We start from the raw sequence: 13,917 nt of genomic DNA, 5'->3' as shown, positions 1-13,917 counted from the left end.
AAATTATATATACGTAACCTATAAAAAACCTTGAGTTAGTCTATTTTGAAGTATATAAAATGGAGAAAATCCCAAAAAACTACCGAAAAAACCAGTTTTCCGGATTTTTGAAGATGGCGCACCTTACGAATAAATCTGAAAAAAGTCAGAAATACAGATTTTGATAAAATTCACAAAACGCAAAAAAATTAGACATGCAGCCATCGCCAAAAAAAGTTATACGTACCTATTAAAAAAACAAAAAACATTGAGGTTATGTACACTCGACCTTCGGGTCCATAAAAATATATGTTTTGTAAAAGCCTCAGCTGTGCGTGTGAATTTTTTGTAATTTATAATTTAATTGCAAACCAACTTAAAAAAAAATAAAATCGAAAAATTGACATTTTTTGATGTGGGGAAAGGGGAAGGGGGTGGTGGGCTAAAATTGCGGTGATTCTTAAATTTTTTAATCACATAGAACGTAAAAAAATAAAAAAATATATTCAGGCTGTATCGACTTCAAAATAATACAGCATCATGCCAAAAGGGCCTTAGTTATGTATGTTCGGCCCTATTGATCCAATCGTGACGTACGTCGGCTGAAATGATAGGAACTAACCAATAGCATACAATGACATAGAGAAATCAAATACAGCCTCATGTCAAAAAGAATAGAATAAACAAAAATTTCTTTTGAATTAAATATTTGAAATAAAAAATCACACTAAATTTTCTTTTTTTTTCAGCCTTTCACTTATCAATATAAACATAAAAGTTTTTAGAGAGTTTCGCCCTCGGTTATAATGTAATCTTTCATTCTGCGTTTAAATTTTTCCAAAATTCTTATTAGTTTTCTCAGGATTCGAATAAACTGAATGCATTTAAATAGCATTGGTCATAATTTTGCGCCTACTCCCTCAAGGCTTAAAAAATGTAACATTTCAAAGGAATGGAGATATTTCAAAGATTCGCTGAGACTATAATTTTTATCTAATATACATATATCTGTAGTCCATCCACTCACGGTAAATATTGCAAAACCTCCGAATTTTAAACAACCGCTTGGATTGACATGAAATTGGGTATGCACATAGCTGACAGGTCAAAGAAAAAGTGATATTGTGCCGACGTGTGCTTTTGCCTTGGGAGTTAGTACAACCACTTTTATAATGTGAAAAGACATACATTCAAAATAAGTCCTAAAGTGGATAAACTGAGTAATTCTAAGCTAGTTTTTGTTCTATAGATTTTTTCTTAACATACTGTTTGAGTTATTTGCAAGTGAATATATTATGTTCGTTTTTCAACAAAAAAGTCACGTTTTTAGACGGTTTTAGAAAAAAACTCAAAAAGTATTTTAACGAAAAATATTCTTAGCAAAAATATAGCGTATAAAAAAGTGAAAACAATGGTGTATGTATGAAGTCTGTAGACCCTGTAAAAGTAGAGTTGTAGTTAAGAGGAAACAGTAGCGATCAACAGGTAGCGAAAACGCGTTCCAAGATTGCGGCTGTAATTTTGAATATTTTTTCGAGATATTTGGCACACGTATTCGTAATATAATAAAGAATGGCGGTACAGAGCCCAATTTGAAAAATATATGAATATGTGGAAATTACTCTGTAATTAAATACAATATTTAAAAAACGAGCCTGTACCGCCATTAAGAAGAACAAAAAAATACACTTTCTTCAAATGAACTTTTTTATCCGATGCCTAGATTTTGTGTCATTTTGGAACTACTAAAATTTTGTATTTCATTAGTAGTTCCAAAATGACACAAAATCTAGGCATCGGATAAAAAGTTTATTTGAAGAAAGTGTATTTTTTTGTTCTTCTTAATGGCGGTACAGGCTCGTTTTTTTAATATTATATTTAATTACAGAGTAATTTCCACATATTAATATATTTTTCAAATTCGGCTCTGTACCGCCATTCTTTATTATATTACGAATACGTGTGCCAAATATCTCGAAAAAATATTCAAAATTACAGCCGCAATCTTGGAACGCGTTTTGGCTACCTGTTGATCGCTACTGTATCACCTTAATGAAAAGCAGGTTCTACTTCGTCAAAATACAAATCGACTATTTTAACATGTAATAACCATAAAACGAAGCACTTTTCGGGAAAAACTCATGACTTACAACTGTTATAAAATGTCTAAAAAGTTTTATTTGTATTTTTATAAACGTTTCTAGCATCAAAAGTTAGTTAGCATCAAAATGAAGTCTCTTTTTTGTTAAAAAAATGTAAAAATCACCGCCTAATTTACTTATGTATTGTTTATGTGATATGTACATTTTTTACTCTTTGAGATATTTAGTATCACTAATGTTTAAGTTATTTTAAACCAAGGCATTTTTTTTCAAAATTAAAATTTTTTTATTTTAAAACCAATTTTTTTTAATAAGCATTTCTTGCCAATAAATCTTATAGATCATATAAACAGTATAATATAAGTAAATTAACTAGGGCGGTAACTATTAATTTCATATGGAATGCTAATTAGGTGGTGATTTTCACGATTTCTTTTAGCAAAAAAAGGGACATATTTTATTTAAAGCGTAACTTACTTTTGATGCTGATGGTGATAGAATAGATACTTTTTAAATAACAAAAATAAAACTTTTTTAAACACTTTAAAAAATTTGTGGCGAGTTTTCCCCGAAAAGTGCGTTATTTTTTGGATATTTTACGTTGAACTAGTCGATTTGGAATTCGACGAATAAGAACCAACTGTTGTTCAGCTCCAACTCTGTTTTTATTGTGTGTCCAGACTTCATACATACATAATTTTTTTTACTGTTTTATAAGCTTTATATTTGCTAAGAATAGTTTTTTCGATCAAATACTTACTTTTTGATTTATTTACGAAAAACCATCTAAAAACAAAAAATACAAGGAATTTAATTAGTTTATCCACTTACGGACATATTTTTACCTATATTTTTTCACACTCGAGAAGGGGGTGGTACTCATCCCCAGAAAAAAGCACACACTGGCACAATATCACTTTTTTCTTTGACATGTTAGCTATGCTTATGTCAAATTTCATGCCAATCCAAGCGATTTTGTAAAATCCAAAAACAGTGAGTAAATTGTCCAATGATATCTTTAAAAAAGACTAGTGCATTTTACAAAAACTTAGGTCAATAAATAATATGAAAACAGCGGAATATCAACCAATGTTGAATGTTTTTACAAAGTATTGTTTATTTTTCGCTACTCGAAGGGGACAACTATTAAACTGGTTTCTTCCACTTCCAGACAATTTTTTAACCGCATATGACATCAAAACCAGAATTAAAAAAATTCGGTTTCGACCTCTTAATACACGTAAATTGATCAAGTATATTTTTCTGTGACTATGTGTGTCACTTCCGGGTACACCATTTTAACCGGAAGTGGTGTAAAACTAAAAAAAGTATTTCTTTGTTCTCATTTTTCTAATGCGCGTCAAATTTCTAATCGCTAGTACCATCTATGGGTTATAATCTTTCATTCAACCTCTGTGATTATATCTGACAGACGGACGGACAGACAGGCATAAAACCGGACAGGCATAAATATTTGTTCTCGTCTTTCTAAGGCGCGTCGAGTAATACATAGTTTGTACTATTTCTGCGAATTTAGAACAATACTTCGGGTTGCAACTCTTTATCCTGAAGTCGGAGGCCAAATTTCTCACCTTTAGTACCATCTTTGGGTTATAAGCTTTCATTCCACATCTAATTTGTCATGTTTTAACCCGGCATCCGACAGGTGAACTTTTTTGCCACTAACAGACAGGTGGGATGTGACAAACCCCAGCATTGAAAGAGTTAAAGAATCTCAAAAAATATCTCTACGTTTAGATTAGTTAACAGAAACAGTAAAGATGCAGTAGAAATAAACAAACCAAGACACGTTAAATGATACTAGGAGCACTCCCGAATCATAATTTACAATGTGTAAACTTTGGAAATCATGACTTGGAATTTACAATGTATATACTGATGTGATCTTGATTATTGATATGAGATAATATTCTTATATGTCACTTAATTTAATCAATGTATTAATACTAATCTAATTAATTAACCAGATCACATATCAATATGTTTTCAATCTCAGGGCGAATTATAAATTAATTACTTACTTTCGTGGCTTCTGAATATTTCTTAATGGTTCCTAATCGGGATAGAAAAGAAAAGAGTAAAAAAAAATACAAATATGGGTTACAATTATAATCAAAATATTTTTTATTTTATTCAAAAGGCAATCAATGCTTAATATTTGCTATTTCTTATTATTCTTAAACATAACATTTACAACTGGGAATTTTATTTCCTTTTGGTTTTCTATTGAAAGTTTTTATTAACATTTAACTATTAGGAGTTATTAGGGACAACTCTATTTAAGTTTGATGAAGCTTTTCTGATATTATTGATTATGTTATTCAATTTTTTATGTGGAATTTAATACGAAAAACCCATACATTCATGTCCAAACAAATGAGACTGACCTTTTCCTGGTGAACTGAAAATGTCCTCACACAAAACCCTTTCCTGCTATCCTTGGCTGCGATCAAACCTCGTCCTGGCTTCCAGTGATGTTCTCCTTTGAAAAACTAGCTCGAATAGCTCTCGTTCCTGCTTTTGTCGTGATGCTGTGTTCTACCTTTTTCGAAACTGCTATCAGCTACCGGGACACTCTGGGCTCAAGGAGGTTCTTTTACTCTCGACCTGGCCTACTTCTCGTTCCACGATAGATACTCCACACTCACGGAACTACCGGCTTTCTCACTCCTCGAACACTACCGTCTACTACTCGACTTCACTTCTCGACAGCTCAAAACATTCTGATCCCACTTTGTCATTCATTCACCTACTTTCTCAATATCCCTTCCAGATTCACAAATCAACCTTCCACCACCAACTCTCATTCTCAGTATTCCTCAAAAACCAATTTTTAATCTTTCTAAATATGCTTAATGGATTTCAAAAGAAAATATTTAATTCCCATTCTAAAATCACTTTCTACTATTTACAAATTTTAATGACCTATTCTCTCTTTCAAATGAGTCTTATTTAGCATAGGCTAATGATCGAAACCTTCCGCGAAAAACGATAATGAACTATCATCTATTTCACTGAGTTTTATTTAGCATAGGCTAATGATCGACCTTCCGAGAAGAAGGATAATGGTACGCGTCATTCACTTTGTTTATTTTAAGCGCACTGTCCCGAGTTCCGTCTAATCACTTCTTAAAATTAAATATAACAATTTGTTGTATACAGGGTGTTCTAAATTGATATGCCCGTGGTTGAGAAAATTAAAAATATTTTATATTAAATTGAATCCTGTTTACAACCATCAAAATTTAATTTTCATATCAAATAGAAATATAACAATACATTGTAAATAATTATGATTCGGGAGTGCTCCTAGTAGCATTTAACGTGTCTTGGTTTGTTTATTTCTACTGAATCTGGATTTTAAATTTAGTATAAATTTCTACGTATTATGACTGTTTCTTGTTGAGAATAAAGAAAAAACTTCACCAATTATGGTTTCATTTCGAAAACAACGCACACATCTTATGGAAAATATAATGTCACTCAAATTCAATAAAATTTATACGAATAGATCCGTTTTAATTTACCGATCAAATCTTATCATTGCGCCAACTCTCTATTTTCAAAAATAAGAGCAGAAATTGATACAAATAAATCTGAAATCAAATGGGTAGGTACATAAGTTAGAGAGAGAAAAAATATTTTAAACTACCCAGATTTTCGGTACTCCATAAATCAGCGGATTAGTTTCACTAATCCGCTTAGGCCCAGCGGGATTTAAGCTCTTATGAATAGCACTCGGAGCAATAATGATTGTAACTTTAACACTTTTAACACTTTATGGACTCCAAAAATGTGATTTCGATAAACTTTAATTGCAATTTGCGCCGTAATTAATCATAATTAAGAGTTGGCGCAATGATAAGATTTGATCGGTAAATTAAAACGGATCTATTCGTATAAATTTTATTGAATTTGAGTGACATTATATTTTCCATAAGATGTGTGCGTTGTCCGTATTATGACTGTTTCTTGTTGAGAATAAAGAAAAAACTTTACCAATTATGGTTTCATTTCGAAAACAACATAAGTCCACAAACTTTAAAACATAATATCAAAAAAATAAGCAACATTTAAACTTTTTTGGTCTTTCAGATATAGATCTAAACGGGAACTGGTGTATGTTTTCAAAAGACTGATAGTGTGTAAATTAATTTATTAAATCAGCTAAGTACTTTCAGCATATTAATGCCATCATCAGAGCTATCGTCTTATAGGTGTAAAAACCTCAAAAGAAGAGAAAACTTCGAACAAACACATTCTATATTTTAAAAATTAACCCAGGGATATAACCACTGGTTAGGGTAAAAAACCCTTAAATGTTAAAAATCACATTTAATGTGTTTTTTTTACAAAATGGCCACCATTCGTACATTGGTGGCCATTTTGTAAAAAAAACACATTAAATGTGATTTTTAACATTTAAGGGTTTTTTACCCTAACCAGTGGTTATATCCCTGGGTTAATTTTTAAAATATAGAATGTGTTTGTTCGAAGTTGTCTCTTCTTTTGAGGTTTTTACACCTATAAGACGATAGCTCTGATGATGGCATTAATATGCTGAAAGTACTTAGCTGATTTAATAAATTAATTTACACACTATCAGTCTTTTGAAAACATACACCAGTTCCCGTTTAGATTTATATAGAAGTGTGTACAAGTCAAACAGTCTTTTTCTATTCTATTTCAGATATAGGTCTGGATCCCGCGTATGAAAAAAAAGTTGATTAATAGCAAGCTGAAAATTTGTTAATAGCTTAAGGGTGTCTAGTCGGATAAACTTTGATATATGGGAACACTGGAACAGGGGCAGTTTTAATTTTGGAACAGGTTAAAAATTTGAAACGGTCACACCACGAAAACGGCACATGTATTTTGTCCGACAGAACAGACTTAAACTCTTCGAACAGAGATTAAACTCTCATGCAAAAATTAGACTGCTATTTATCACCAAATGGGCCTTTTAATGAGTAGAGCATGTAGAATATGTCAAATGACAGGAATTATGACAGGTGATAAATAGCAGTCTAATTTTTGCATGAGAGTTTAATCTCTATTCGGAGAGTTTAAGTCTGTTATGTCGGACAAAATAAATGTGCCGTTTTCGTGGTGTGACCGTTCCAAATTTTCAACCTGTTTCACAATTAAAACTGCCCCTGTTCCAGTGTTCCCATATATAAAAGTTTATCCGACTAAACACCCTTAAGCTATTAACAAATTTTCAGCTTGCTATTAATCAACTTTTTTTTCATACGCGGGATCCAGACCTAATAGATGCATTTATAACCCATAATACTTATATAAAATATAGTATTACTATCAGAATCTCTAACTACTAATGGAAAGATTTTTACGTTTCCTGAAAAATTTACACATTGTAACATACAGTGCTTCCATAAAGTAACGCATAATTTCATTATTTCGTAAACCGGCGACTTTAAGGAAAATTTTCGAAACAGGTCGATTTTTATTTTTAAATTACAATTTTTTGGCATATTACATATCATACTAGTGATGTCATCCATCTGGGCTTGATAACGTAATCGATGAATTTTTTAAATGAGAATAGGGGTCATGTGATAGCTCATTTGAAAGGGTATTTAATTCTCTATTTACTAATACAAACAATAACATAATTATATATACGGGGTGTCCAAAAAGAATTCTTTAATTAAATTAATTGAGACAAAAAGAAAAATGTATGTAACTTATTTAATTCAAAATTCGTTTTACTTTTGTCAGAAAATTAAATGTTAGAGCTGCCATCCACCTGCCTCTTGGAAGTTTAAGATTACGCTTAAGCGAAAATCAATATTTAGGTTTTAAATAAAACATTTTTATGTTTGCTGGCACCAATAAAATATATTTAGAATTAAACAAATTACATACATTCATCTTTTTATACCAATTAATTTAATTTAAATAACATTTTTTGGACACCCTGTATAAATAATTATATTAACAATTATATTATTGAATAGAGAATTACATACCCTTTCAAATGAGCTATTACATGCCCTTTATTCTTATTTAAAAAAATCAACGATTACGTCATCACGCCCAGATGGATGACGTCACTAGTATGATATGTATGCCAATAAATTGTAATTTAAAAATAAAAATCGACCTGTTTCGGTATTTTTCCTGAAAGTGTCCGGTTTGTGAAATAATGAATTTATGCGTTACTTTATGGACGCACTGTATATTGTTTCGCAATGACCCATTAAATTATTATAAATGCAATTAACCATTGACCATGTCATGAAAATGGCAATATAAAATTAATTTTTCAAATGTCAAACTTTAAAATTTGTTTTTGTTAACAAAAAAATAATTTAAATATCTATTATGAAATTCGTTACAAACAAAATCTGATATTTCAACTAAACGAAACAAAATACACAATAAAAGTGAATTATTAAACTCATTCAGGGACCCGTTCAGACAAAAGAGCCTACAACTGGTTTTTACCTGAGTGCGAGTGGAAGACTTGTAACGTGAAGCGATCGATATTATGTATCTAACTAGGTACTGTCTTTTCCGTAAAAATGTATATCTTGGCAACATCCTGTTGTTGCCAAAGTGATGTTTAAGCAATGTTTTTGACCTACGGGGGTCAAATTGTCGTTATAGTGTAAGGAATAAAATATATAAATAAATCGGATTACTGAAAATCCGACAACGGTGCCAAGCTTAAAGAAGTGTACTAAGCGAACATTCACGGATTATACCTAGAAAATGATAGCATTTCTAGGTGATGCCAAATGACTGCAACGTGAAAAGATGCCAATTTAATAGCGGGATGTATATATATATATATATATATATATATATATATATATATATAATCATTAACCGCTTCTATTGTGGTGTCGTTTAGTATTACGTTTCTATTATCTTGTGTGTTTGTCATTGTTTTTGTTTTGGCAAAATTCATTTTTACACCTATTTGTTCAGATTCATTTGCTAGTTCGGTTAGAATGGTTTGTAGTTCTTCAAGACTTGATGCTATTACTACTACATCGTCTGCATATCAGGTGGTTTAGTTTCTTTCCATTTATGTTTATTCCCATGTTTGTCCATTCCATTGTTTTGAAAACATCTTCCAGTGCTAATGTAAATTGTTTAGGAGAAATAACATCTCCCTGTCGCAATCCTCTGTTAATCGGTATTAGGTGTTTTGTGGTTTCTTCCAATTGTACTGTCATTGTTGCTTTCTTATACAGCGTGTCTACTTAAGTTGGAAACATATGGGAAACTTTTTTGTTATGCATTTTACGAAAAAAAGTTATTCTTTATAAAAAGTTCTGCATGCTCTAAAACCTAAGATTCAATTATCAGATATCAATTTTTGTCAATATTATACGAGGTATGTCAAAAAATATGAACTTCGTTCAAGACTAAAGTACCTTTATTTCTCTTAATATCGAAAATTCTTATTATGAAGTTGTTTGGAAATATAAACTAAGATCAAATATGCAATCACATGCTTCTAATTGGAAAAAAATATTTTCCAAATTTTTCTCAAATTTATTGATACTAACTTCGTTTTTATTTATTACGCATACGATAACTCTTTTATTATTACTTTTACGAAAAAAAGGTATTCTTTATAAAAAGCTCTGTATGCCCTAAGGCCGAAGATGCAAACATCAGATATCACATTTAATTAATTTTATACGAGGTATGTCAAAAAATATGAATTTCACTCAAGAGTAAAGTACCTTTATTTTTCACAATATTGAAAACGGTTATTAAAAAAGTTGTTTAGAATTAAAAACTATGTTTCAATATGCAATAACATCCTTCTAATTGAAATATTGTGAAATATAAAGGTACTATAATCTTGAGCGAATTTCATATTTTTTGACACACCTCGTATAAAATTAATAAAAGTTGATATATCATAGTTGTGTCTTAGATTTTAGACCATGCAAAGCTTTTTATGAAGAATAACTTTTTTTCATAAAATGAATAATAAACGAGTTACCATATTTGAAGTAATTAAAAACGATGTTGGGTATCCATAAATTTGAGAAAAATTTTTTTTCCAATTAGAAGCATGTAATTGGATATTTGATCTTAGTTTTTAATTCCAAACAACTTTTTATCATAAGAATTTTCGATATTGAGAGAAATAAATGTACTTTATCCTCGACCGAAATTCATATTTTTTGACATACCTCGTATAATATTGAGAAAATTTGATATCTGATGATTGAATCTTAGGTTTTGGGGCATGCTGAACTTTTTATAAAGAATAACTTTTTTTCGTAAAATTAATAATAAAAGAGTTTCCCATATGTTTCCAACTTAAGTAGACACGCTGTATATAATATTATATATTAGCATTCTGTATCTGAAATATATTCTACAGTTGTTTATAGCTTTTTCTATTGCCCATATTTCCACGCTGTCAAATACTTTTTCGTAGTCAACGAACGCTAAGTGCAGATCTATGATCTATATATATATGGTATTCGTTAGCTTTCTCTATTAGTGTCCTAATTGTTAGAAGATAGTCAGTGGTGCTATATCCCTTTCGGAATCCTGCCTGCTCTACTAGTTGACTACTTAACTTACCTTATCTTAATCTAACGATGTCGAGTTTTTCTGAGGATAGATTTTTTTTCGGACCCCCTTAACGAACTCCCCTGTATTAAGAGCCAATATATGGTAGAGGTACATTTACAGAGTACAAGGTTTCTCCCCATGTGAAAATCTCACGCTCTCGAGTAACTGCAAAAATCCCCGCTTGGCTTCCCCTACCATAATCTATAATCTATAATCTAGATGGATAATCTATCATAGACTACATAATCTTAAGACAAAAGACAAACATGATTTTATAAAATGTACGAGTATACAGAGGAGTCACTTGTGGCAGTGATCATTACTCATTTAAGACCAAGACGATATTTTGAGTGGTGAAACCACAAAAATTAAAAGAATAATATGAAATTAAATTACCAGAAAAGACATATGTACAATCTAAAGAGGCTACGGCTAAGAAAACATGAGAAAATTATATAGAACTAGACTGGACCAAAAGTTGGAAAATAAACAATTTGATAATAAGATAGGAAATGGTTGAATGCTCGAATATATGAATTTTACGGAAATAAAAGGCAGATATCAAGCACTAAATTTATTAAAATCTTGCATAAGTATACTTTTGCTCCTAAAACATCACCAGAGGCCTTTGTGAAATTAGGAAGATATCCTTGAAAATGTCGTATCATTTGCTTAATACTGAGTAATGGTCAATTTACACATAACATATAACACACACTGGACAAAGGACAAGCAGATTAAAATTAGACCAAAAATTAGACTAAACCAAAAGAGACCACTAGAAATATCCTTTAAAATGTGGCTAAATAATTGGCAGTCAAGATCACAACTACGAATACTCAAAAATCGGCGAAGAATTGGCCAAGGGGCCCAATAAAAGAAAAAGAAGAAAGTACTTACATATTGGTTTTTAGATAAAAAACTTAAGCAATCACGGCATCCAATATTTATAGTGCACATAATTAAATAAAAATTAATGAGTTTACTTGAACTCATGGTTAAATAGAAGTAACCGTATAATAATTGTTTAATTTAAAATTTGCTATAAATATAGTCTCTGCCACGTGAAAACTCTTACCGACCTTCAAACTTTTACCGTATACATGTTATATTAGAATTAATTATTTTGATGATGAGACTTTTTTTGCTAATTAAATGATTCTATAAAACAAAACAAAAATAATTATTCGAGTTTAATAATTATTAACTAAATTTTGTTCGAGCTTCAGGCTTCAGTTTTATTTGTGGCTTGTTGACTGATTCAATCATATTGGTCCTTGTGACCACCATTAAAAAAAATGTATTACCTCCCTCATGACACTTTTTTTATTCAGTCGTTCATGTCTAATTGGACAACTTTTCTATTTCGGAAAATATTCGGAAGGGAGGCGGGCGTTTCGTAAATATAGAGGTTTCAAAACTTTGGTGTGTCTGACGACTGAAGTACCCTTAAAAATTTTTGCGACAATATTCCCAGTAAAGTGTTAAGTTTTTTTATCAAATAATCCTGCAAAAAAATCATCATTTATGACTCCATACTGCGTCCCATATAGGATATTACCTCCGAATTCTATCCTACTGCATGGATTTTAATGAAATTCTGGGAATAGCCTCTACTTATCTCCTAATTCAAAGTGTACCCTATGCAGATGTGTGCTTTTATCCTGGGGGCGGTTCCCACCCCTTCTCGGGGGTGGAAAATTTTTTGAGGCCGTTTTCATTGAAAGATAACACCTTTCGAACGGTTTTTTGCTTATTCCTTAAATTCCTTAAAAACTACGCATGTAACTAACAAAACTATATTAAACATTTTTGTGGCTTATATAAAACAAAGAGATTCTTTCCTTCACAAATCTTCTAGTTATAATACAAAAAGAGATATGGTAGGTGAAAAGAGTTTGGTTTTTTGGTGCTTGCTCAAATCGGTGTATTCAACTTGAAATAACAGAAAAACGGTCGATTTTAGGTGCATACAGCTACCAATACCTCTTGTAGTGCTTGAAAGGACCTTTAAAACGAGTACTATTAAATGTCAATTACATTCATACTAAGCGAGATATGGCGCAGAAAAATTGATGACTAATTTATTTTAGGAAAAAATGAGAAGTATATTTAATCCCTTATCCACCAGAATTTAAATGCATCGTTTTGCTTCTACCATATCTTTTACTATATTGTTATTTCTGTGTTCAGAAACTTGGACGGGTTTAAAATGAATGGTTTTTGAAAAAAAAAGAAGATCAAATTATAGCGCATTTTTAAAGTCTCTTAAAAATTTTAATTTTTTTCCCTGTAACTTAAAAATGATAAGAGATAGGATGGGATGGTGATGGGTTCAACATAAAAAAAAAAAAAAAATTTCACACATACAGTATGGTGCAAATGAAAGGAATAAATTCGTAATGTGGTAATCTGGCGACTTTAAGGAAATATCCCAAAACAGGTCGATTTTTATTTTTAAATTGTAACTTTTTGGCATATTATGTATCATACTAGTGACGTCATCCATCTGGGCGTGATGACGTAATCGATGAATTTTTAAATGAGACTATAGGTCGTGTGTTAGCTCATCTGAAAGGTTATTGAATTCTCTGTTCAGTAGTATAACCAATAATATAATTATTTATGCAGGGTGGCAAAAAAAGCTTTTTTTTATTAAAATAATTCATAGAAAAAGTAAAATGTATGTAATTTATTTAATTTAAAATAGATTTTACTGTTGCCAGAAACAGATAAATTACATAAATTCTTCTTTTTTGTCAATTAATTTAATTAAGAAAAACTTGTGTTGCCACCCTCTATAAATAATTATGTTATTGTTTATACTAATGAACAATACAATCACAATTAAATAACCTTTCAAATGAGCTAACACACGACTTATAGTCTCATTTAAAAAATCATCGATTACGTAATCACGCCCAAATGGATGACGTCACTAGTATGATATATCTACCAAAAAATTACAAATTAAAAATACAAATCGACCCGTTTCAGGATTTTTCGTCGCCAGCTTGCGACATTACGAATTTATTCCTTTCATTTGCACAATACTGTATGTGTGAAATTTATTTATTTTATGTTGAACCCATCACCATCCCATAATAAAATTTTTATATGTTATTAACAACAATACTATGTATTTGTAGGAATATTATGAAAATTTTAAATTATGTACTTTTGGAAAAAAACTTAATCAAGATATATTTTTTTTGTTTGAGAAAAACTTGTTTATCGTATC

At 30.6% G+C, this 13,917-nt stretch overlaps 1 protein-coding gene across 2 annotated transcripts in view; it reads right to left on the bottom strand.

Moving 5' to 3' along the window:
• LOC126883057 (esterase FE4-like) overlaps positions 1-11,695 on the bottom strand; it is a 197,700-nt gene extending 186,005 nt beyond the window's left edge. For both annotated transcript variants that reach the window (XM_050648252.1, XM_050648253.1), the window contains exon 1: positions 11,577-11,695. In XM_050648252.1, the coding sequence (XP_050504209.1) occupies positions 11,577-11,672 (96 nt within the window). In that variant the 5' untranslated portion in view covers positions 11,673-11,695. The remainder of the gene's footprint in view (positions 1-11,576) is intronic.
• Between the last annotated feature and the right edge of the window lie 2,222 nt (positions 11,696-13,917).

Source organism: Diabrotica virgifera, chromosome 4 (assembly GCF_917563875.1).
Source record: "Diabrotica virgifera virgifera chromosome 4, PGI_DIABVI_V3a".
NCBI lineage: Eukaryota > Metazoa > Arthropoda > Insecta > Coleoptera > Chrysomelidae > Diabrotica > Diabrotica virgifera.
Note: the sequence above shows the minus strand (reverse complement) of the source record. Positions and strands in the feature narration are given on the sequence as shown.